Genomic DNA, 26,035 nt, shown 5'->3' on the forward strand with positions numbered 1-26,035 from the left:
GTTGATCTCAAACATGTAAACGGCATGCAATTCAGTTGTGAATCTCAAACTGTGAGCATTTATGCCAGTGATAAAGACGTCGAAGGGTCAGGTCCACCCATGCAACCACAACACTCAGTATGAGTTTCTCAATTAAAGGAACAAACATCTTCGAAAATCATCATGAACCGTACATCCGATTGACAACTCAATCATGTCGGTCTCAAGTACGTTAGGAGTTAAAGGACAATTCCACACTCTTTTGTTACTTGTTTCATTCGTCCTTTGTTGACATTCACAGTTTTGCTTGGCAGCACTCAAGTTTCAAAGATCTGTAACTATCAAAATGCGGAAATCATCCCCATATGATGCATTTTGGAAAATAACTTTCTATTTTCCCTAAATATTTGTCTCAATAAGCTAGAATCCTAACTTCACCTCAACTTGCATAGAACTTGTTTAGATTTTTTTTAAAGGTATAATGCTTCCATGCAACTCTCTTTAAGCCTGCTTATAGCCAGCACCATGTTTCATTGCTGCTTGCAGCTATATTTACTTTTCCATTCTTATACTACACTGCACTGGTTTAAACTGTGTGAGGCGTAGTGCCAATATACTGAGATTTCCTGTTCTTTGACTCCGGGTCAGCTAACTCTTCTGGGTGTGTCACTGGGGGGAGAGTGCTCTATTAACCCCAATAGCCGCATGCCCATCCTTTTCACTCACAACACCATCACAGGCTGTACCTTCAGGTGAGACTACACTACCCATCCATCATGCTCATCCCTTAGTGACAGTGCCCTGTCCACCTGGCTTTTCCATTTGTAGTTTCCTATGCAGTCTGGTCCAAAATTATTGGTGTCGTTTTTTGTTCATCTTTAGTTCATTTTTAAGCAAAATATCCCTTTAAAGAAAGTTCCTGAACCTCTTTGCTGCATTTAGTTCATTATTTTTTGTCTCTCTCTCTCATTCTTAGTTCTCCCTCGAGTAACTGCTCTAAGCTGCGCTCCCAGCTCTATAGGGTCCTCCGGGGGGTTGCCACACCCAACCTGGTTGCCATGACTGTGGGGTCACAACCAGACTGGGCAAGAGTCATCACACAGGCATGCTCTGTGATGCCACAGGTGAGTCTGTTAAAAGGACAGTAAACTATCCCTTTAATGCTTTACCTCCGGCAGACTCTTAATTTACTCATTTAAATATTACATTTGGCACATGGCAATGGCACAGCGTGAGTTGAGTAGGCAACGATGCTTTTCTTTAAAGGCTCAGTTACTTCCAAAATCAACAGTTTGTCGGTGTGTTGACATTCCTCAATGTCAGTGTTATAAAAATGTACTTCATGTAATTGAGTTTAATATTCTGTGGAATACGAGATGAGTATGACTACAGATGTACAGTGCATTCGGAAAGTATTCAAACCCCTTCACTTATTCCACATTATTACGTTACGGCCTTATTCTAAATTGTATTATATACATTTTTTTCATCAATCTACACACAATACAGGTTTAGACATTTTTGCTAAAAAATTATGAAATGCCTTATTTATACGTGAGTATTCAGAACCTTTGCTATGAGACTCAAATTGAGATCAGGTGCAACCTGTTTCAATTGATCATCGGCCACCTGTGGTCAATTCAATTCATTGGACATGGTTGAGAAAGAAACACCTGTCTATAAGGTCCCACACTTGTCAAAGCAAAAACCAAGCCATGAGGTCGAAGGAATTGTCCGTAGAGCTCCGAGAAAGGATTTTGTACAGATTTAGGGAAGGGTACCAAAACATTTCTGCAGCATTGGAAGTCCAAGAACACAGTGGCCTCCAGCATTCTTACATGGAAGAAGAACCACCAAGACTTCCTAGAAGAGCTGGACACCCAGCCAAACTGAGCAATCGGGGGAGAAGGGCCTTGGTCAGGGAGGTGACCAAGAAACTGATGGGCACTCTGAGGAGATGGTTGTCCTTCTGGTACGTTCTCCCATCTCTGCAGCACTCCACCAATCAGGCCTTTATGGTAGAGTGGCCAGATGGAAGCCACTCCTCATTAAAAGGCACCTAAAGACTCTCAGACCATGAGAAACAAAATTCTCTGGTCTTATGAAACCAACATTGAACTATTTGGCCTGAATGCCAAGCGTCATGTCTGGAGGAAACATGGCACCATTCCTACGGTGGTGGCAGTATCATGCTGTGAGGATGTTTTTCAGCGGCAGGGACTGGGAGACTAGGCAGGATCAAAGCACAGAGATCCTTGATGAAAACCTGCTCCAGAGCACTCAGGACAGAATGGGGCAAATATTCACCTTCCAACAGGGCAATGACCCTAAGCATACTGCCAAGACAACTACAGGAGTGGTCTCTGAATGTCCTTGAGTGGTCCAGCCAGAGTCCGGACTTGAACCCGATCGAACATCTCTGGAGAGACCTGAAAATAGCTGTGCAGCGACGCTCCCAATCCAACCTGACAGAGCTTGAGGATCTGCAGAGAAGAATGGGAGGATCTCCCCAAATACAGGTGTGCCAAGCTTGTAGTGTCATACCCAAGAATACTTGAGGCTGTAATCACTGCCAAAGGTGCTTCAACAAAGTACTAAAAGTTATGTAAATGTGATATTTAGATTTTTATTTGTACTGTTTTTGCTTTGTCTTTTGGGGGTATTGTGTGTAGATTTAGGGGGCAAAAAAATTATGTAAGCAATTTTAGAATAAGGCTGTAACCTAACAAAATGTGGAAGTCAAGGGGTCTGAATACTTTCCGAAGGCCCTGTATATAGGGAATACAACCATCCCAGCTCTGCAGATTTTGCTGTGAAGAGACAATCATTTGGTAGTGTCCATATGTAGCTTGTTTTTGGTCACAGGTTCAGGAATGGTTGAAGAATTGCAACATTTACCTGGAGTTAATTCTGCAAAAAGCACTGCTGAGTGATCTGAAAAGTCATTGTCAGTTGATCAATAATATAATACTCTTAGCAGAAATTTTTAATTTACAATCTGTAGAAACTATGAAAATAAAACGATTCATAACTGTTGTGAAACATCAAGGCAGAGTTAAATTATGGCAAATAGAAATCAAAACTGGATAGTGTTCAGAGATAGGGGAGCTGAAATGTGGGACAAAAAAGAACATGTAAAATATACTGTGTCCATAAAATGTACACTACTGTTCAAAAGTTTGTCACTTAGAAATGTCCTTGTTTTTGATTTTTTGTTGTTGTTGGTCCATTTAAAATGACATCAAATTGATCAGAAAATACAGTGTAGTCATTGTTAATGTTGTAAATGACTATTGTAGCTGGAAACGTCTTCATTCTTTAATGGAGAGGCCCATTATCAGCAACCATGACTCCTGTGTCATGGTTAGCACAGCTGAAAACGGTTGTTCTGATTTTAAAGAGCATTCGAATAGGAGTGGGAGGCCCCGGTGCACAACTGAGCAAGTGGACAAGTACATTAGTGTCTAGTTTGAGAAACAGCCGCCTCAAGTCCTCAACTGGCAGCTTCATTAAATAGTACCCGCAAAACACCAGTCTCGACGTCAACAGTGAAGAGTGTAGAGAAAATGATTCTCAAGTTCTGAACTGTGGCATTGCTGAGGCTGAGGTCCCTATAGCCATGTGATTTGTATTTGTCTGTATAATCCGGGACGCTGGACTTGTAGGCAGACTTTCAAAGAAAAATCCATATCTCAGACTGGCCAATAAAGATTAAGATGGGCAAAATAACACACTGGACAGAGGAACTCTGCCTAGAAGCCAGCATCCCGGAGTCGCCTCTTCACTGTTGTGTTGCGGGAACTATTTAATAAAGCTGCCAGTTGAGGCCTTGTTTAGTCTGTTTCTCAAACTAGATACTCTCAAATGTACTTGTCCTCTTACTCAGTCATGCACCGGGGCCCCCCATTCTTTTTATTCTGGTTAGGGCCAGTTTGCGCTGTACTGTGAAAGGAGTAGTATACAGCGTTGGACAAGATCTTCAGTTTCTTGGCAATTTCTCGCATGGAATAGCCTTCATTTCTCAGAACAAGAATAGACAGACAAGTTTCAGAAGAATGGTCTTTGTTTCTGGCCATTTTGAGCCTGTAATCGAACCCACAATTGCTTTTGCTCAAGGTACTCAAGTCTAAATGGAGTGTAACTGTGTGCTGTGCTGTGCTTCTCCGAGCATGGCATATGGATCATTTTGATTGATGGAAAATCAGAGATGAGGGGCGACATTGAGCACACATCGATATATAGCCTAATAAACAACTTATTTTGAAATATAAATTACAAAAAATGACATGACCCTCCCCTGGACTAGATTTTTTTTAATTGATTTTTTTAACAAAAAAAAAACCTAAACCCTCCCCCTTTTTGAAGTAAAAAAAATGTAAATAATGACCTTCCTCCAGGTCTCCATTCGGTAAATTTCAAACCATCCCTAAATGGTTACTGCTCTCTGGGATCCTTGAATTGTCCCTAACCTTAACCCCTAATTTTAAATGTCAATGGTGTAGGGATGTCCCAATGATCCCGGATAGCAAGGACCATCTCTAATATGGAGCTGCTGACAGATGCAGGCTTGCATCAGAAGAAATGCAGCAGATTAATTAAGTCTGTGAAACCACGAGAGGGAGCACAAGGCCGTGTGCAACCGATGATTGTGCAATATACAGAAGATTGTCCCTCAACAGGGGGATTTTCTACACATATATAAATGTCTTCTCTCTTCCCTCAGTCTCCGGAGGAGTCGTGTGAGTCCGGGTGTCTCCTCCCCCACTCCCTGTCAGTCCAGGTGCTGTGGGCTCAGACAGGTCTCCTGGCCTTTCCCCAGAACTACATTCTAGGGGCCAAATACCTCTTCCACTGTCAGAAGGTCAAGGTAAGGGTCAAGCATGTCTCCTCTTGCAGTGGTTGAACAGTTTGAGCTCCCTCAATATCTTATAATCCCCTCAAATTCAAATCTGGACCTCAAATCCAGTTCCACTGCTTTTTTCCCTCCCCATAAGTCCCCAGGGACTTATTTTGACCTGGCGTTGCCAGGTGGGTGCAATTTAATTATCAGGTAGAAACAGAAAAGCAGCAATAGTCTGATCCTCATAGGGTAAGACTTGAATACCCCTGCTCTAGTCCCGGTTAATGTAGTTTAAACTGGTGCGTGTCCTATGACTTCCTTTGCTATTTTAAAGGGATAGTTCACCAATGAAACGTGTCATTTCGGTAAACTATCCCAATAACGTGTGCATAATCCTCAAGGGTTTTATGTATAATCATTTCTGTATCTGTGCTGAGCAGATTTTACAGCCAGAAGTGTTGAACTTCTCTGGAACCACATGAATATGATATAGCTACAGTCTTCTGAGACATGTCACTGCAAAATAAATGACCTGGAATGCCTCTCAAACACCTTCTTACCCCTGCACACGGTCTTTCTCCTCTTCAGTGTCCCCTCGTCTCGCCTTTCGCTGTGACCACAGAGGTGATGTTTGTTGACACTACAGTCTACCCAGAACCCCCCAGGGGAACGCCACAGCCCAAGTGGAAATTTCCATTTGACTTCTTCTCCAGAGGGACAGGCGAGCTGGATGGACAGACTGTCACCACCAACAGTAGTGACCTCAAAAAGGTCACGTGGGATATAATGTTGGTTGCACTACTACTGTTGTGCTGGTTTCACTAAAATGTTTGTTACAGAACTAGAAATGTTCACTTGATAATCAATTTAGCCTGCATGTTGGATTTTTTTGTTACTGTTTGTGAGGCTGAATAGATTAAATTAGTGAAATTGGGCACAATTGTTTGGTTTGAAATCTCAGGTCATTTAAAATTAAACATTGATGATTTCCTAAACTACCATAGTTCATTTTTGTACATTTATTTTTTTCTTAGTCATTATTTCACTGAGATATCGGTATGTTGCTTGCACACAGCTGTCCCTTTCCCCCCTCTTTTTGGCTCGATCGGTTTCTGTGCTCTGTGTGTCTGTTCCTCTGCCCGGTCCTGATGACATAGTTGAGAAGGTGGATGATCCCAGCAGGCGTCATGCCTGGTAGACGAGTAGCAGCGCCCAGCTAATTTACAAAGACAAGACAAGTGTCAAACTCAAAAACAATCATTTTACAAATAATGTATTATCATGACTATTTAAGCACAGCCCAACGTTTGGTAGATAGAGCTTAGTTAGCTTTCATCAAGGAACACTCCTTTGAAGCTATAGGCCCACACACAGTACCAGTCAAAAGTTTGTGTCTCTAATAAATCTACCATGTAGATTTATTAAACAGAGTTATTGCGGATAGAAATCTGTGTGCGATGACAGAGTGCACTTCATTTTTCGCTTAAGTTTTCATGTACCGAATTTGTTTCCATCCCATTTTCAACTACGGATCATTTTGTCACAAACTGTTGTGTTAAATAGCAAATGTACCTCCTCTGGTCTTTGCACGTGTGCTCTAGCCAACAGCTGGCAGATACAGTGCGGTGCGGGTAGGCTAGTCTACATGAGAATATTTGTCAAACAGCAGTTAAGCATTGATCATGTCATCAGAATAAGACCCTCAATATTTATTGGAAAGGAGCATCAAGCTCATCACAGTGCACTTTCAACACCCTACTCTTGTCTTATCTATGCATAGTCACTTTACCCCTACCTACATGTGCACATTACCTCAACTAACCCGTACCCCTGCACATTGACTCTGTACCGATTGTGTATATAGTCTGGAATTATTTTTTTGTTACTATTTTTCCTTTTTTATTTTTTTAACTCTGCATTGTTGGTTAAGGGCTTGTAAATATGCATTTCACAGTAAGGTCAACACCTGTTGTAATTCAGCGCATGTAACAAATACAATTTTATGTTTCCACCACCATCTCTAGCCTAATTAATTTGACTGACTTAGAAAATATCCCAGTTTGTCGATCAAACACGTTATCTGTCGGTATTTATAACATTTTACCGAAACTTCCTGTTTCCATCAGTTGTCGTAATTATATATATTTTTCAATATGACTTTACTCGCATAAACTGTGGAAATGTGGTTTGTTGTAGTTTTACTGAGACTCACAGTGTTGGGCCTGACTCGGTCCAGTATCTCTCTGACCTCCTGAGAGAGGGACACTGGTAAGGAGAGGTAGTCCATGTCAGAGGGGAGAGACAGACTTTCCTCGCTCCGTATTCTCTCCATCTCTCGACTCTGCTTCTCGCAGTGGGGTCTGTAAACAGCTGAAAGCCACAAAGCACAGGGTTCAGTACATTTTAAGGTAAAGTTTAACAGACTAAACTGAGTGCGTGTCTGAAATGACAGTCTATCCCCTATATTGTGCACTACCTTTGACCAGAGCCACAAAAGTAGTGCACTATGTAGGAAATCGACTGCCATTTCAGACACAGACTGTTTGAGACTTAAAATGAGCCTTTACCTTCAATCTTGAGTCGTTGTGAGTACTCAACATATTGTGAAAGGCACTCTGGGAATGCGGAGGCCAACATTTCAAAAGACACATCTTTGTATTGCAACAGATCCAAACCACTGAGAGAGAAAGATACATGGTAAAGTTAATGAGCAGACTATACACACACACCTCTGCTTGAGAAAATAGAAAATCATTTTGAAAATGTAGCAAGATGTAACGCATTCACTTTCTCATAGGTTGCAGTGTTGTTAGTGACTCCTCATTCTGAAACAGACTATCTTTTTGACAACCTGTGTGTGTACACAAATACCAGATACGGATGTTTTAAGGATACTGTTCCCATACATAGAACGTCAGGGCTATATTCAGACAAACCTTGAATGTTGCAGAGACATTTCCTGAATAGAGCTGATATGATTTCTTGTCATACAGTGCATTTGGAAAGTATTCAGACCCCTTGATTTGTTACGTTACAACATTCTAAAATTGACTAAATAAAAAATCCTAAATCCACACACACAATAGCCCATAATGACAAAGCGAAAACAGGTTTTTAGACATTTTTGCATATTTTTTCAAATACCTTTTTTTACATAAGTATTCGCGCCCTTTATGAGACTCAACATTGAGGTCAGGTTCATCCTTAATGTTTCTACAACTTGGACTCCACCTGTGGTAAATTCAATAGATTGGACATGATTTGGAAAGGAACACACCTGTCTATTTAAGGTCCCACAGTTGACAGTGCACGTCAGAGCACAAACCAAGCCATGAGGTCGGAGGAATTGTCCATAGAGCTCCGAGACAGGATTGTGTCCAGGCACAGATCTGAGGAAGTGTACCAAAAAATGTCTGCAGCATTGAAGGTCCCCAACAACACAGTGGCCTCCAGCATTCCGAAAAGGAAGTGTGGAACCACCAAGACTCTTCCTAGAGCTGGCCGCCCGGCCAAACTGAGCAATCGGGGAAGAAGAGCCTTGGTCAGGGAGGTGACCAAGAACCCGATGGTCACTGAGAGAGCTCCAGAGCTACTCTGTGGAGATGGGAGAACCTTCCAGAAGGACAACCATCTCTGCAGCACTATACCAATCAGGACCTTTATGGCAGAGCGGCCAGACTGAAGCCAGCTCAGTAAAAGGCACATGACAGCCCACTTGGATTTTGCCACAAGGCACCTAAAGGACTATCAGACAATGAGAAACAAGATTCTCTGGTCTGATGAAACAAACATTGAACTCTTTGGCCTGAATGCCAAGTGTCACATCTGGAGGAAACCTGGCACCTATGGTGAAGCATGGTGGTGGCAGCATCATGCTGTGGGGATATTTTTCAGTGGCAGGGACTGGGAGTGTTTTTCAGTGGCAGGGACTAGTAAGGATTGACGAAAAGATGAAAGGAGAAAAGTAGAGATCCTTGATGAAAAACTGCTCCAGAGCTCTCAGGACTTTAGACTGGGGCAAAGGTTCACTTTCCAACAGAACAACGACCCTAAGCACACAGCCAAGACAATGCAGGAGTGGTTCCGGAACAAGTCTTTGAATATCCTCGAGTGGCCCAGCCAGAGCCTGAAAATATCTGTGCTGCGACGATCCACATCCAACCTGACAGAGCTTGACAGGATCTGCAGAGAAGATTGGGAGAAACTCCCCAAATACAGGTGTGTCAAGCTTGTAGCGTCATACCCAAGAAGACTCAATGCTGTAATCGCTGCCAAAGCTGCTTCAACATAGTACTGAGTAAAGGGTCTGAATACTTATGTAAATAGTATTTTTTTCCCCCCATTTCTTTTTTTTTAACCTGTTATTGCTTTCATTATTGGGTATTGTGTGTAGCTTGATGAGGGAAAAAAAAAAATATATATATATATATTTAATCCATTTTAGAATACGGCTGTAATGTGGAAAAAGTCAAGGGGTCTGAATACAACGTATATTTCTATTCTAAACGTCCAACATTGTTTTCTGCTGAGCGCATCCCAGTAAATGCATGCTGAACCACCCACCGCTGAACCACTTCCCACTCACTTTAAGGTGGTGCTCTTGTTCTCACTCAGGCTGATGTTGCCCAGCTTCTCTCTCCAGCGGGTGGAGGATAGCGCCACGGACTGCAGGGCCATCAGGGCTTCCTGGAGGCCGTCCCTCACACTTACCGCTTTCTTGTATCGCCGCAAAGTCACGCAGCCCACCTCCTCAAACCCTTGCAGACCGGGTCAAAGGTCAAAATATTATTCATCCACAAAGTCTGACATGGAATTTTGAGATTGACTACATTGCAGTTGGTGACTGCAGACAGACTATTATTTGTATCAGTAAGATTGCTCAGTCTGTGATCAGTCGAACATGGCCAGAGATGCAATATATCTTAGAATTCCTCCAGTTGGCTAATGACAGTAGTCATTTTATTATCTTATAAACCTATGCGGCCAATGTGCACTTCGTTAACAATATTAAGCTTCAAGCTGCTGGATTTCCTGTCAGTGACTCATGCTTGACCTCATAACTGAACACAGCCAATAATACACTCTGTTCATGTATCACTACATTACCCGGGGCCCTATGTAAGCCAAAACAAGTGCACCCAGTAGTTGGGGACTGTCAGACACACACATTATGATACCTCTGGGGGTGAGACGGAGATCTGCGTTGTCGGGCCTGAGGTAGGTTCTGAACTCGGCGCGGCTGGTGAACATGCGGTAAGGTTCTGTCACCCCTCGGCCCACCAAGTCATCGATCAGCACCCCGATGTAGCTTTGGGTACGAGACAGTGCCATGGGGGGCAGGGAGAGGGCTGTCCGACCTGCATTCACCCCCGCCCACAAGCCCTGGAGAGAAAGGGGTTTGTTGTAGCATATATTGTAGGGTCCTGTGGTGGGTCAGTTGGTAAAAAAGTGTGGCAAACGGCCGGTAGCATTGCCAAGGCTAAGAGTTTAAGTCCCACAGTGGTCATACAAAAAATGTATACATTCACTGTACCGTTAGTCGCTTTGGATAAGCACGTCTGCTAAATTACAAACATGTAAAATGGCTATTCTGCTACCAGCCTTCAGTCCAAGAGCGCTGCCTGTTTTCTTTTCTGATAGTAAGGTGAACAATTAATGTCACTGTTTGTTGACCAGAGAGTCTACACACCTGGGTTGTGTTTACTAGGCACCAAATGGAAGAAAACAGACTAAAACAGGGAGGGACTACCTGCTCTTGCCCAAAAATGTTTCAAAACATTTACCCTTACGTGCCCTAACAACACGACCCAGGTGTCCCAGTTCCCAGATTAGAACAGATTTAACCCCTACTTGTGCGGCTGCTTCCTCGTAGCCCGTGGTGCCGTTGATTTGACCCGCGAGGAAGAGCCCCTGCGTGCTCTTCACCTGCAGAGACGGGGTCAGCTGGGTGGGGCACACGAAGTCATACTGCACCCCGTAACCTGGAATCCAGAGAGATAAGGAGGTTATGTTTGAGGAAATCAGTTTGAGGTGAGATGCAGAATCGCTAATTTTCATAACTTTAGTTATTTCACATAATAATGAGTAGTTATTTGGGATGGAAGGTGATTTGTAGATCCGTGGTTAAGCGCAGTCCAACTATAGTGTAGCCTCTCCAAAACAACCGCAATGACACACCTCGGAGTGCTAATGTAGATGTACGTCTTTCGGTCAATCAAGCTTGATGATAACTGTGTCTAACTTGATCTAACAAAACAACTACAACAGTTGAGCTGAACAGATGCACTTAAATCTGATCGAAAGTTTAGCAGTTAACTTCTGGATTCCTCCTCAGACTTGAAAGAACTGGATGCGTGTAAGTAAAATGGAAAAAATCCTACTAGCATACAAGAAGGCTAGCAAGGTGGAGCTATTACTATATAGTTAACGCCCATCCAATTCTTTCAGATCTAGAAGGGTGCATAAATGATCAAGGGGTACGGGATAGGTTGACCATTTTTCTGCCTGCACTCCTCCCTCACTCATTGGAAGTGAACAAGTGCACACTTTGGGAGAAAGGACAGATTGTTGGGACCCAGAGTGGGTGTCTATTTTGGGCTGCATACCAGGAGTGCGGATCTCGGCTCGGTGCAAGGCGGGGATCTCCCTAAGGAGGCGGAGCTGCAGGTCAGGGGGCATGGTCATGGACAAGCCCTGGGGGTACAACAGGTCAGAGGTCAAACCTTCCGGCTCCAGCCACACCTGGTGCCTTCGCCCCGGAAACCGCAGCACCCGCGACTCGATGGAAGGACAGTATCTAAGAGAGGAGGAAAGACAAAATGCAGTTTGTAAAGTAATGTGTACACAGTTTACGGAGTGTGTGTCTGTCTGCGTGTGCATGTACCTGGGACCTTTGGTGTCCTGCTGTATGTGACAGTTGAGGTGGACACTCTCCCTGACCACTCTCTCCACTCCAGGCGTGGTGTGGGTCAGATAGCAGGGGAGCTGCTCTTCTGGCTACAGGGCACAGCATGTTAGAATCACAGCCAGTTTCTAGAGAATTTAAGGTGTATTATGCAACATTTTGTTGATAATTTTGTCTAGACCAGTGGTTTTTAAAGAATAAGATTTAGAAATACCTGAAATCGCTTTGTACTACTTCTTTACCTTCGAATTAACCCAAAAACAATCTTTGCCGGGTGTAAAGTTTTATGTTGGCATATTGGCAGTTGTAGTCTTTCTTTGTAGTTTTTACCTTGCAGCGGGTGTGGGTGTTGAGAAAACTGAAGGGAGTGGGCTGTTTGTCCGGGGCTTGGAGCTGAGCCAAGGACAGATCCACGGACTCCTTCACTATCCGAGGGGGTGTGCCAGTCCTCAGCCGACCCACCTTCAACCCCAATGTCTCTTTCAGTGTGTATGAAAGTCCGGCACATGATTGAGCATCCCCCATCCTCCCCCCGGGAGAGTTGGTTTGGCCCATGAAGAGGGAGCCGGACAGGAAAGTGCCAGTGGTAAGTACCACTGAGCTGGACAAGATGGGGTGGCTTCCATCGACTAAGAGGAGAGAATAGAGAGAACATGTCCTAAAGGAACATTTGAAACATAGCATCCTTAAGTATAAGCTGCTATAATATTCAGGGTTTGTGCTCTCTTGGTGTGAAAAGCCCAGACCCAGACCTTGTAAATGCTGTATGTAGACATTATTATACTTCTAGAGACAAGGGAGTTGAATAGATTTACAAACATCCTCTCCAAACAATTACAGGGAGTTTACTGTATCTTCAGTGAAACATCCACATGTAAATTGTGGCTGAGATTCAGGAGGGATTATAATATGGTTTAAATAAGACCTTTCAAATTATATCACAGCAGGGATAATATAAATAATACATAAAGAAAAAAAAAAGTCAATTCAGATTGAGACATTGACGTGTGCAATGTACACAGTGTATAAAACATTAGGAACTTTCCATGACAGACTGACCAGGTAAATCCAGGTGAAAGGTGTGATCCCTTATTGATGTCACCTGTAAAATCCACTTTAAGTGTAGATGAAGGGGAGGAGACAGGTTAAAGAAGGATTTTTAAGTCTTGAGACATGGATTGTGTATGTGTGCCATTCAGAGTGAATGGGCAAGACACAATATTTAAGTGCCTTTGAACGGGGTATGGTAGTAGGTGCCAGGCGCACCGGTGTGAGTGTGTCAAGAACTGCAACGCTGCTGGGTTTCATGTTAAACAGTTTCCCGTGTGCATCAAGAATGGTCCACCACCCAAAGGACATCCAGCCAACTTGGTCAACTGTGGGAAGCATTGGAGTCAACATCCCTGTGGAACGCTTGACACCTTGTAAGGTCCATGGGCCAACGAATTGAGGCTGTTCTGATGGCAAAAGGGTGTGCAACTCAATATTAGGAAGGTGTTCCTAATGTTTTGTACACTCAGTGTATATGCCCCATCTGAATCTTCATATTTTTATTTGATTTAAAAATACTTTTAATTTATAGATTCAGATATAATAACAAAAGCAGTACAACCTCAACCCCTCATTCTCCCATCCATACCCTCCACATTCTCCCACCCACCAAGGCATATATAAAAGTAAGTTAAATAGGAAAGAAACAAACAGTAATAGAAACAAAAAACAATGGGAAAAAAGTTATAAAAATTATTATCAGCACAAAATGGCCACTAGAACAGACATAACTGCTTACCAAACTACACGAAGTAAAAGGCAGGCTCTCCACGTATTGTATTAATGGGGACCAGGTTTAGTCAAACTTTTGTCGGGACCCATGCAGAGTGTACCTAACCTAGCCTTATATGGACTTCCTGCCCCTGGAGAACAGAACGGACAATGAGAACGGATTGTGGATTGGTTGCTGAATTCCCCTCTTTCCCACAGTGTGCCAATCTCCCTAATAAATTGCCCATTTGTATTCTAGTTGTGTGCGTGTTTTGTTATTGAACTTGGTGACGTGGAAACCCCACCCCCTTGAGCCTGCTACACTAGGTAGTACAGGCATCTTAACAGAATTAATGCGACCTGTTAATGAAATGGGAAGAGACGACCACCTTATGAAATCCTGCTTAGTGCGCTCCAGGAGTGTTTTGAAGTTGTTTAAACAGAGCCTTAAATGAGTGTGTGACCTTTATTCCCAAATAAGTAAAGACCTGATGCTCCACCTTAAATGGGAAGCTGGCATTCCCAATACCGTCTGCTAACTAACGTCTGCTAACAATACAGTGCCACTGACACGGCCTGCAACGGAAACATGCGGTCTCTCCTTCACTGCAGCCGAGGTGAGTAAGACATTTAAACGTGTTAACCCTCGCAAGGCTGCAGGCCCAGACGGCATCCCCAGCCGCGCCCTCAGAGCATGCGCAGACCAGCTGGCTGGTGTGTTTACGGACATATTCAATCAATCCCTATACCAGTCTGCTGTTCCCACATGCTTCAAGAGGGCCACCATTGTTCCTGTTCCCAAGAAAGCTAAGGTAACTGAGCTAAACGACTACCGCCCCGTAGCACTCACTTCCGTCATCATGAAGTGCTTTGAGAGACTAGTCAAGGACCATATCACCTCCACCCTACCTGACACCCTAGACCCACTCCAATTTGCTTACCGCCCAAATAGGTCCACAGACGATGCAATCTCAACCACACTGCACACTGCCCTAACCCACCTGGACAAGAGGAATACCTATGTGAGAATGCTGTTCATCGACTACAGCTCGGCATTCAACACCATAGTACCCTCCAAGCTCGTCATCAAGCTCGAGACCCTGGGTCTCGACCCCGCCCTGTGCAACTGGGTACTGGACTTCCTGACGGGCCGCCCCCAGGTGGTGAGGGTAGGCAACAACATCTCCTCCCCGCTGATCCTCAACACGGGGCCCCACAAGGGTGCGTTCTGAGCCCTCTCCTGTACTCCCTGTTCACCCACGACTGCGTGGCCACGCACGCCTCCAACTCAATCATCAAGTTTGCGGACGACACAACAGTGGTAGGCTTGATTACCAACAACGACGAGACGGCCTACAGGGAGGAGGGTGAGGGCCCTCGGAGTGTGGTGTCAGGAAAATAACCTCACACTCAACGTCAACAAAACTAAGGAGATGATTGTGGACTTCAGGAAACAGCAGAGGGAACACCCCCCTATCCACATCGATGGAACAGTAGTGGAGAGGGTAGCTAGTTAAGTTCCTCGGCATACACATCACAGACAAACTGAATTGGTCCACTCACACTGACAGCATCGTGAAGAAGGCGCAGCAGCGCCTATTCAACCTCAGGAGGCTGAAGAAATTCGGCTTGTCACCAAAAGCACTCACAAACTTCTACAGATGCACAATCGAGAGCATCCTGGCGGGCTGTATCACCGCCTGGTACGGCAACTGCTCTGCCCTCAACCGTAAGGCTCTCCAGAGGGTAGTGAGGACTGCACAACGCATCACCGGGGGTAAACTACCTGCCCTCCAGGACACCTACACCACCCGTTGTTACAGGAAGGCCATAAAGATCATCAAGGACATCAACCACCCGAACCACTGCCTGTTCACCCCGCTATCATCCAGAAGGCAAGGTCAGTACAGGTGCATCAAAGCTGGGACCGAGACTGAAAAACAGCTTCTATCTCAAGGCCATCAGACTGTTAAACAGCCACCACTAACATTGAGTGGCTGCTGCCAACACACTGTCATTGACATTGACCCAACTCCAGCCATTTTAATAATGGGAATTGATGGGAAATTATGTAAATATATCACTAGCCACTTTAAACAATGCTACCTTATATAATGTTACTTACCCTACATTATTCATCTCATATGCATATGTATATACTGTACTCTACATCATCGACTGCATCCTTATGTAACACATGTATCACTAGCCACTTTAACTATGCCACTTTGTTTACTTTGTCTACACACTCATCTCATATGTATATACTGTACTCGATACCATCTACTGTATGCTGCTCTGTACCATCACTCATTCATATATCCTTATGTACATGTTCCTTATCCCCTTACACTGTGTATAAGACAGTTTTGGAATTGTTAGTTAGATTACTTGTTGGTTATCACTGCATTGTCGGAACTAGAAACACAAGCATTTCGCTACACTCGCATTAACATCTGCTAACCATGTGTATGTGACAAATAAAATTTGTTTTGATTTGATTTGATTTATCTGATTAATGGGGAGGATCACACTTTTGTTAGATTTAACTTATAACCAGAGAATGTGCCAAAACCTTGTAGCATGACCATGAGTATAAAAGAAAATCGTCTGCATATAAGGACAACTTGTGAGTTATGTTGCCCCTTAATATTCCCTTAATCCTCTCCTCCGCCCGCAGGGCAATAGCAAGATGCTCAATAGCCATATCAAATAGGAAAAGGGATAAACAGAAACCCTGCCTGGCCCCCTGTGGAGAGGGAAGTAGCTGGAGGTAACATTGTTGGTGCGAACAGAAGCCACTGGGGACGAGTACAAAATCTTCATCCAGGAAAGGAATGACGGGCCAAATACAAATCTCTCTAGTACTGGAAATAGATATTCCCTCTCAGCATCAAGTGGGCAGAATAAAGAACATTAAATATTATTATAGAAAGATTACCTGAGAAAAATCTGGTTTGGTCAGTTAGTTATTAGGCATCACCATCTCTAAACGGCAGTAGAGGACCTAAGTGAGAATTTTATAATTGCAGCACAAAAGGATTATAGGGAGGTATGAGCCACAGTCTAGATTGATTCGTCTTTTTTAAGCAAAACCAAAATAGTCGCCTGGGTAAGTGTCTGTGGCAGTTGTGGTGCCAGCTCCTATTAGTTCTATTGAGCACTGTGGCACCAATTCACCTTCCGAACGTTATTTTCCCAGCTTATTGTTCAACGTCACAATGCCTCATTCGCTATTATTGGCAATGAGACCTGCTCATGTTATTCTATAGTTAAAATGTAAACAAAAATAATATTGGAACTCTGCGGTCTTCCCATTGTTTACTCCACAAAAGCCGTGGCTTTTGCAGAGCAAGGGGAACAACTACTTCAAGGTCTCAGAGAGAGTGACGTCACCGATTGAAACGCTATTACCGCGCACCCCGCTAACTAGCCAGCCATTTCTCACCGGGTCCACATAGGCTTCATTAATGCCATTCAGTCTTGAAGCTGATACAACAACTATGATAGCTGAGGTTCATAGATAGGTTCTGAACTACTATTCATACCAAATGTTTTAGGGTCCATACACAGATATTCATACCAAATGTTTTAGGGTCCATACACAGATCGGCTACATACTGTAGCTAGCTACACATCCATAGGCATACAGTTATTTTTATCCTCTACTACACAATATGCAAGGAAAAATTTGCTGTTACTTCAGCTGCATTGCAAGGCAAGCTTACACAATTGTACATTCAATTTGCAGTAAATGCTTTAGCTAGCTAGATTCTGTACATCCACTGTTTCACAAGATGACAGCCTGGTTTGCTGGATCTCAGGAGTCCCTAAAACAAACACCACGAATCACAAACTTATTCTCCCAACACTAGCTAGCTGGCTAATGTTAGCTAGTCAGATAATTTACGAAAGTCGCTATTTAGCAAGTTAACTTTATGACAAAAAAATATGCACAAATGTTTGTCTCTACATTAGCTAACATATTCCCCTCAATTGTACATTTTGTCAGCCATCTTCACCCAGGGACAGGTGGCTTGCGTCAAAATTCGTCATTGGAATCACTCGATATGATTGGTCATATAAAAACCTTGGGACCCAAATGCATAATGAGTGCTCTAACTCCCCCGTGTGGTGGTCTGGAGCAATGAAGGCGTGACGCTGGGTACCTCTAAGTCCCGCGGTGCAAGCTCGCAACTTTTAAAGGAGGAACCACTGTAGGTGCACAACAATGTATCCTTTGGCCTTGGTTGTGTCTTTGAATGTCTTCTACTCGCCGGAGGTAGTAGTGATCTTCAGTACAACTGGGTAAAGAATGCCAAATTTGGTGTCCAGACAGCGGTGTAGGAGTTCCCTCACCTCATTGAAGGCTGACCTCTTCTTCATGACTGCATTATGAGTAAATTGGGTTCGATTCCAATTTAAATGTTACAAAATTAACACGATGGGGGAGGTGTTGGTTAAGTATTAATAGTAAATTGTTCGCCCTGGATTGGAGCACCGAGAAAACGAGTCTTCACTTGTTGCTGTTCACCAGCACCCGGACTCTCCATATTTGAACAATATGATTTTTTTCAGACTCTCTATTTTAAAATAATTCATTACTGGTCAGTTGACAAAGTTCTGTTAAGCGACATCTTTACTGCTGCTCTTTCACTGTATATGTCCAATATGTTATTGACATGTCCTCGCTACATGCAAATATCAGCGTTTTTGGCTGGTAGATGTTGGTTAGTAAACTTTCCCTAGGATAGGATAAGTAATCCCTCTCACCCCCCCACCTTTAAGATTTAGATGCACTATTGTAAAGTGACTGTTCCACTGGATGTCATAAGGTGAATGCACCAATTTGTAAGTCGCTCTGGATAAGAGCGTCTGCTAAATTACTTAAATGTAAATGTAAATGTAATGTCTCTGTCATTCTAGTTGTGCATAATAGGAGCGTGCACACTTTGGAGTCAGTACGTTGAATGAGAGAAAATAATTGTTTGTTCCATTTATGTATGGTGATGAATTATCAATAATTCTGATTGAAACAATGGATGTGGAAATTGCCGAACAGACCAGTTTATTGGTTGTAATTGCCAATTGGATAATTGTTTGGTCCTGGGAGGGGCCAAGTGCTTATATGTACCTGTTTGAGCTCCTGTTAAGACATATTCAATTTGGTTTCTCAAGGGGAGGCTGTGCAGTCTTGCCCTCTACCTGTGTCCTTTCAGATAGGACAGGTTCAAGGGATCATCCAGTACTTTTTTTATACTTTTTAGTCAGTAGTTTTGAAAGTAGGTCCCTTCAAATTGTGTACTACATTGCATATGTGCAGAAACACAATACAGACACCTGCATACTGTTGCTTTCATCCTTCCACTTGACATTGTGCCGTGGATATTTTGGACGATTGCCAAACTTGAACCACATGGGTTTACTCTTTGACTTTCACGTGTCCCGGTGTAGCGCTTGCCACCCTCCCGACTTTCCACCGACCTGTACTGGAAACTACATCTCTCCAAGGTGCTTCTCTCTTGGCTATCGTACTGGTAACACAGCCTTCATTGCGTTGCTGGTAGGCCCCAGCATTTAATCGCATTGAGTAAGTCACCTCTCTCTCCTTGCTGTTGTTATGCTGGCGAGTTTTGTGCCTTGGTTGTGTTTATTGTGGGTGCTGGCTAGTTTCTAGTCTGTGGTTGGGTTCTGGCTTGTTGCCTATGACTGTGGTGATCCCACAAACTGTGTGATTCAATCTGACAATCACACTGTGTGGATTGATTGACTTTTATCTGATTCCTTGACAACCCATTTTATTTGCAAGGATTCGAACAGAGTTGTTCCAAAATGGCGTCTACCACTTTCCGCCATATGGGGAAACAGACTTTTTCCAGATTGGCAGCAACCACCATCAGAGACTACGGTGAACATTTCATCCCATGTCGGAGCTGCATCTACTTTTCAGTTCCGGGATAATATTGTCAGGCCAAATTTCCAACGTGGAAATTGTCAGCTTATGGAGGAATATACAGTACCAGTCACACCTACTCATTCATGGGTTTTTCTAAATGTTTTACTATTTTCCACATTGTAGAATAATAGTGAAGACATCAAAACTATGAAATAACACAGATTGAATAATTTAGTAACCAAAAGTGTTAAACAAATCTAAATATATTTGATATGAGATTCTTCAAAGTAGCCACCCTTGACAGAATGCCAAGAGTGTGCAAAGCTGTCATCAAGGCAATGGGTGCCTACTTTGAAGAATCTCAAATATATTTAGATTTGTTTAACACTTTTGGTTACTACATTATTCACTGTGTTATTTCATAGTTTGTCTTAACTATTATTCTACAATGTACAAAATAGTAAAAACAATAAAGAAAATCCCATTGGCGGGCCTATGGAGGGCCTATGGAGAGACATCTCGGTTTAAGTGCAAGAACCCTGTGCTACCCAGGAGCACAAGTACAAGGCTGCTTCTGAATGTTCAACGACAGATGCCGGGAGCTGATGGTGTCGTAGTCCATGTGGGGTCAAACGACATCGGGAGGGCTAGCTCGCAACTTCTGAAAATATATTTCAAGCATTGAAAGATTCCAAAAAGCGGTCAATCATTTCAGGCCAGTACCATCGTTAGGCCACAGGTGTGAAAGATTCAACAGACAACTGGCATTACACATCTGGCTAAAAGATTACTGGAGCGTTGTCGGAATCACTTTTATAGATAACTATGACTCCTTCTGGAAACAGAAGATACTCTACAGGAAAAACAGAGTCCATCCAAATCATCTTGGCTCCTGGATGCATTTCAAGGCTGTGTTAAGACTTCTCAATGACCAGCTCAGTTTATCCCTACCATTGTGACAATAAGTTGTCATAATGCTGCATCAAATGTACATTATCCCAGGGACGTTGGAAGGCACATTGTAAGTCACTTAATTTGTCCCACTAACAGCCCTGAATACCTCTGATTCTACAGCTATTGTATGCAGTAATCATGTGCCTATGAACCAGAGTTACACTGTTAACACTGAGGTGTGCCCTAGTAGGAAGTCCACTGTGTGAAGCTCACCATGCACCATCAGCTCCAATATAAATAACATAAGCAAGTCTACTTCTGATAAGCTTACCAGTAAAGCATTCACAACAATAAAGCAACCCAGAAAAGTGCTAATAGCCCATATTAACATATGTAGTCTAAGAAACAAGGTTCATGAAGTCAATAACTTTCTTGAAACAGATTACATTCATATACTGACTCTCTCTGAAACGCACTTAGCAATACATGGCTATTACATCTACCGAAAATACAGAAATGCCAACGGGGGTGATGTTGCGGTCTATATTCAGAACCACATTCCTGTAAAGCTTAGAGGATCTCATGTTAAATATTGTTTGGCTACAGGTTCATCTGCCTCACCTAAAGCCCAGTCTTGTGGGAAGCTGCTATCGACCACCAAGACAGCATCTGGAAGATATGTGTGAAATGCTTGATAATGTATGTCATATCAACAAAGTATATTTTCTGGGTGATTTAAATATTGACTGGCTTCCACCAAGCTGCCCAATCAAGAAAAAACATCAAACTTATACCAGTGCCTGCAACCTGGTTCAGGTTGTCAGTCAACCAACCATGGTAGTTACAAATAGCACAGGAATGAAATCATCAATATGTATTTATCACATATTTAATAATGCTGCAGAAATTTGCTTTAAAGCAGTATCCAAATCCATAGGATGTAGTGATCACAATATAGGAGCCATATCTAGGAAAACCAAAGTTCCAAAGCCTGGGCCTAATATAGTGTATAAGAGGTCATACAATAAGTTTTGTAGTGATTATTATGTTGATGATATAAATCATATTTGCTGGTGGTTGTTCCTCATTACACAAACGCTGCACTTGACACATTTATGAAATTGCTTATTCCATTTACTAATAAGCATGCACCCATGAAGAAAATGACAGTAAAAACGGTTAAATAAAAAGATTGTGGGAGCTGTTTTGTTAGGCTTCTGTGTGGCTTTTGACATTATCGATCATAATCTGCTGCTGGAAAAACATGTGGAATATGTCACCTGTTGCCACAAGAAAAGGGCAGTCAGTGAAGCACAAACACTATTGTAATGATGGGTTCTGAGTTCTGAGCCCAGAAGTTAATGGTTATCTGTAGAAGGAATGTATATGATCAAGGCAATTAAGCTTGGAATGTACTGAGTAAAGGAAAGGCAATCACATGTTGGAAGGCACTGATGGAGAGATGTGGTTCAGTGAGGAATGGGGGGGGGCAAAGGTCAGGTCTGGTCACATTAAGGAGAAGGAACAGTTTGTTGCCCGCATCACTTAACTTCCTGCATAATAATAAATATGTCATGTTTAGAGAAGAGGGAATGTCACCCAAATTGGGGTATACAGTTGAAGTCGGAAGTTTACACACACTTGGGTTGGAGTCATTAAAACTCGTTTTTCAACCACTCCACAAATTTCTTGTTAACAAACTATAGTTTTGGCAAGTCGGTTAGGACATCTACTTTGTGCATGACAAGTAATTTTTCCAACAATTGTTAACAGAGATTATTTCACTTAATCACTGTATCACAATTCCAGTGGGTCAGAAGTTTACATACACTAAGTTGCCTGTGCCTTTAAACAGCTTGGAAAATTACAGAAAATTGTCATGGCTTTAGAAGCTTCTGATAGGCTAATTGACATAATTTGTGTAAATTGGAGGTGTACCTGTGGATGTATTTCAAGGCCTACCTTCAAACTCAGTGCCTCTTTGCTTGACATCATGGGAAAATCAAAAGAAATCAGCCAAGACCTCAGACAAAAGAAAATGGTAGACCTCCACAAATTTGGTTCATCCTTGGGAGCAATTTCCAAATGCCTGAAGGTACCACGTTCATCTGTACAAACAATAGTATGCAAGTATAAACACCATGGGTCAACGCAGCTGTCATACCGCTCAAGAAGAAGACACGTCTCCTAGAGATGTGGACTTTGGTGCGAAAAGTGCAAATCAATCTCGGAACAGCAGCAAAGGACCTTGGGATGCTAGAGGAAACCGGTACAAAAGTATCTATATCCACAGTAAAACATCGACATAACATGAAAGGCCGCTCAGCAAGGAAGAAGCCACTGCTCCAAAACTACCATAAAAAAGACAGACTACGTTTTGCAACTGCACATGGGGACAAAGATTGTACTTTTTGGAGAAATGTTCTCTGGTCTGATGAAACAAAAATAGAACTGTTTGGCCATAATTACCATTGTTATGTTTGGAGGAAAAAGGGGGAGGCTTGCAAGCCGAAGAACACCATCCCAACCGTGAAGCACGGCGGTGGCAGCAACATGTTGTGGGGTCCTTTGCTGCAGGAGGGACTGGTGCAATTCACAAAATAGATGGCATCATGAGGCAGGAAAAATATGTGGATATATTTAAGCAACATCTCAAGACATCAGTCAGGAGGTTAAAGCTTGGTCGCAAATGGGTCTTCCAAATAGACAATGGCCCCAAGCATACTTCCAAAGCTGTGGCAAAATGGCTTAAGGACAACAAAGTCAAGGTATTGGAGTGGCCATCACAAAGCCCTGACCTCAATCCTATAGCACATTTTTGGGCAGAACTGAAAAGGCATGTGCGAGCAAGGAGGAATGGGCCAAAATTCACCCAACTTATTGTGGGAAGTTTGTGGAAGGTCACCTGAAACGTTTAATCCAAGTTAAACAATTTAAAGGCAATGCTACCAAATACTAATTGAGTGTATGTAAACTTCTGACCCACTGGGAATGTGATGAAAGAAATAAAAGGTGAAATAAATCACTCGCTACTATTATTCTGACATTTCACATTCTTAAAATAAAGTGGTGATCCTAACTGACCTAAGACAGGGAATGTTTACTAGGATTAAAAGTCGGGAATTGTGAAAAACGGAGTTTAAATATATTTGGCTAAGGTGTATGAACTTCAGACTTCAACTGTATATAAACACTACCAATGTTGGAACCATGTCTGTGTCTTATGCAGCTGTATGACCAAGCGGATGAATAAACTTTTGAGCTTTACTAATTGTCAGTGAGTTTTAATAGGTTCATTAGAACCTAACAGTAAATACAAACTATATTTATCTATTTATTTTCACATTTGTACTTGCACACTATTTGCACATTTTTACAACACTATACATAGCCAGTAATATAACATTTGAAAGATCTCTATTCTTTTGAAACTTTTGGGAGTGTAATCTTCTCATATTCATTTCAGATTGTTTATTTCACTTTTGTTTATTATCTATTCCACTTGCTTCCCATGCCAATAAAGCCCTTTGAATTGAATTCAAATAGAGAGAGAGCGAGAGAGGTTTGTTAGAGAGAGAGGAGTGTGTGTGCAAGAGTGTGTGTGTGAGAGAGCGAGAGAGGAATTTGTGTGTGTGTGTGTGTCTGAGAGAGAGAGAGGGAGGGAGAAAGAGGGGATGCATACTACTACGGTTTAAATACCTTAAATACAACATATAAACCTACAATCATCCTACATAAATGACACTGTAGGGGAATGGTCAAAGATTCAACAGGAAAACACAAGTACCAGATACTAAGAGAGACATTGTGTAGAGTGTAGTGTGTGAATGTGTAGTGTGTGTGTTTGTGTTTGTGTGAGAGAGTCAGTCTATCAGTCTATCTTACCCAGTCTTATCCCAGTGACTCTGTGGTGTCCAGGCTCCTCTGGGTTGGGTTGTGACACCAGCAACTCATCCACTGAGCCCTCCAACACTGTCAGCCTGGGAGTGGACAGCAATTCTGACTGCAGAGGAGTCAGGAGAGGATTAAAGCACTAATCATTTTTAACATACAGATTTTCTTGAGATAGATGGTAAATTAAAAAGAGTATCACTGCAACATGGATTTGGAGCCAATATGTGCTCTTTTATCTCCCACATGGTAGACAATTTTATCTAAAGGGACTTACAGTGAGTGTATACATGTATCTTTATGTGATACATGCAGGAATTAATCCCACAAACGTGGCATTGCTAGCGCCACGCTCTTACCAACGAAGCCGACAGAGGACTTTATGTAAACAGCCTGTCTGATTCCTGTTTAAACAATTCAATTAAATGAACTTGAACAGATCCTGGCTGTGCTGAGTGGTAGGTACCTGGATGAATTGGCGGTAGCGTTCCCGGTCCAGCTGTGCCCGGGGTCCCCACACAGCGGGCCCTTTGCTGCGGTTTAGGATGGAGAAGTGGACCCCGGCCGAGTCGCCTGCTCGCCCACACAGACCGTCCAGAGCATCCACCTCCCTCACCAGCTGGCCTTTCCCCACGCCCCCCAGAGATGGGTTACAGGAGAGGGCCCCTGAGGTACAACGAGAGGAGAAGGGTGTGTGAGAGAGAGAGAGAGGGAGTGAGTCTGAGTGGGTGGGTGGCTCAGAGAGATACTGCTCTATTCCTACTGATCCCACAAGTAAATAACAGGCGGCTCTTCCTCTCTCTCACCGATAGTCATGATCTTCTGGGTAATGAGGAGAGTCTCTGCCCCCAATCTGGCTGCTGCGGCCGCCGCCTCAGTCCCAGCATGTCCTCCCCCCACTACGATGACATCATACTGGCGCCTGGTGAGGTCACTGCCAGTCCGAGAGGATACAAATGACAGGACGTTGTGTCGGAGCAGGTGCAGTTTCTGTGCCAACATGTCAAAGTTTCATGACAACTATCAAAGTAAGAGAAGAAGAGTTAGGTTGTGCAGATAATCAACATTTGAAATGATTTTACTTGTTGATAATAGATCAGAAAATATGATCAAATGAAACATGTTAGAATGACAATGTGGCACTACCTCCAAGATTATCCTAACAAAATCTACCTCATACCCCTGCACATCGACTTGGTACTGATACCCCGTGTATATAGCCAAGTTATCTTTACTCGTGTTATTATTTCTAAACAAAAAAATCTACATTGTTGGGAAGGTTCCCGGCCCGCAAGTAAGCGTTTCACTGTTAGTCTAAGCCTGTTGTTTACTAAGCATTTGACAAAAAAAACTCAGATGCCTGCATTTTCGAAAAAGCAAGAGCATTTGAATAAGATGTAACGTTATTGATCTCAACGTAGACTTGCTCTATCTCATCCGGGCTTCATCTCTTATCTCATCCGACCTCAACTACAAAACTAAATTCTGGTTCTGAATAGCTAACGTTAGCCATGTCCACTTACCAACTGCCCTCATATCAGAATTAACAATGTGATCCGTCACGAAGTATCAGAACAATAGGTGAATTGCTGTGAAGAGAGGTATTACAAAACATTAATCTAATCATTCCCACCGGGGGCCGCCATTGTTTTGCCGTCAGTGCCCGTAACCGTAATATAGTGTGTATATGCGCACTGAAAATGTGGCACAGTTATGTTTAATGATGATGATGATGTCGGTACTGTAGGTCTAGTTTAGCTCTGGAAAACCCTTATGCGATTAACCACAACTAGCCATGTGAACTATAATTCTGGTGCCGGTTTTAACGTTTGGAAACGTAAATAAACATCACTTGCCAAATGGTTTTCAG

The 26,035-nt window shown here is 42.9% G+C and overlaps 2 protein-coding genes across 3 annotated transcripts in view; one reads left to right on the forward strand and one right to left on the reverse strand.

Annotated features, from left to right (window-relative positions):
* Positions 1-5,820, forward strand: part of LOC124048511 (tectonic-3-like) — a 20,341-nt gene extending 14,521 nt beyond the window's left edge. For both annotated transcript variants that reach the window (XM_046369375.1, XM_046369376.1), the window contains 4 exons: positions 628-731; positions 956-1,103; positions 4,703-4,846; positions 5,408-5,820. In XM_046369375.1, the coding sequence (XP_046225331.1) occupies positions 628-731; positions 956-1,103; positions 4,703-4,846; positions 5,408-5,644 (633 nt within the window). In that variant the 3' untranslated portion in view covers positions 5,645-5,820. The remainder of the gene's footprint in view (positions 1-627; positions 732-955; positions 1,104-4,702; positions 4,847-5,407) is intronic.
* mto1 (mitochondrial tRNA translation optimization 1) lies at positions 4,278-25,829 on the reverse strand. The gene is made up of 13 exons (XM_046369374.1): positions 25,689-25,829; positions 24,972-25,185; positions 24,632-24,831; positions 24,160-24,277; positions 12,054-12,352; positions 11,703-11,815; positions 11,425-11,615; positions 10,670-10,800; positions 9,997-10,201; positions 9,405-9,576; positions 7,387-7,496; positions 7,032-7,189; positions 4,278-6,035 (listed from the first exon to the last, which is right to left on the reverse strand). The coding sequence occupies exons 2-13, from the start codon at positions 25,165-25,167 to the stop codon at positions 5,862-5,864; spliced, it is 2,067 nt and encodes a 688-aa protein (XP_046225330.1). The 5' UTR covers positions 25,168-25,185; positions 25,689-25,829; the 3' UTR covers positions 4,278-5,861.
* Between the last annotated feature and the right edge of the window lie 206 nt (positions 25,830-26,035).

Source organism: Oncorhynchus gorbuscha, linkage group LG11 (assembly GCF_021184085.1).
Source record: "Oncorhynchus gorbuscha isolate QuinsamMale2020 ecotype Even-year linkage group LG11, OgorEven_v1.0, whole genome shotgun sequence".
Classification (NCBI taxonomy): Eukaryota; Metazoa; Chordata; class Actinopteri; order Salmoniformes; family Salmonidae; genus Oncorhynchus; species Oncorhynchus gorbuscha.

Bases quoted from the DNA above. Each gene is read 5' to 3' on its own strand.
- mto1 (XM_046369374.1), bottom strand. From the start codon at position 25,167: ATGTTGGCACAGAAACTGCACCTGCTCCGACACAACGTCCTGTCATTT. The intron at 10,202-10,669 runs GTAGGGGTTAAA...CTTTCTCTCCAG, and splicing joins ACGAGGAAGCAGCCGCACAA to GGCTTGTGGGCGGGGGTGAA. The intron at 6,036-7,031 runs GTGAGTCTCAGT...TTTGTAAATTAG, and splicing joins ACCGAGTCAGGCCCAACACT to CTGGGCGCTGCTACTCGTCT.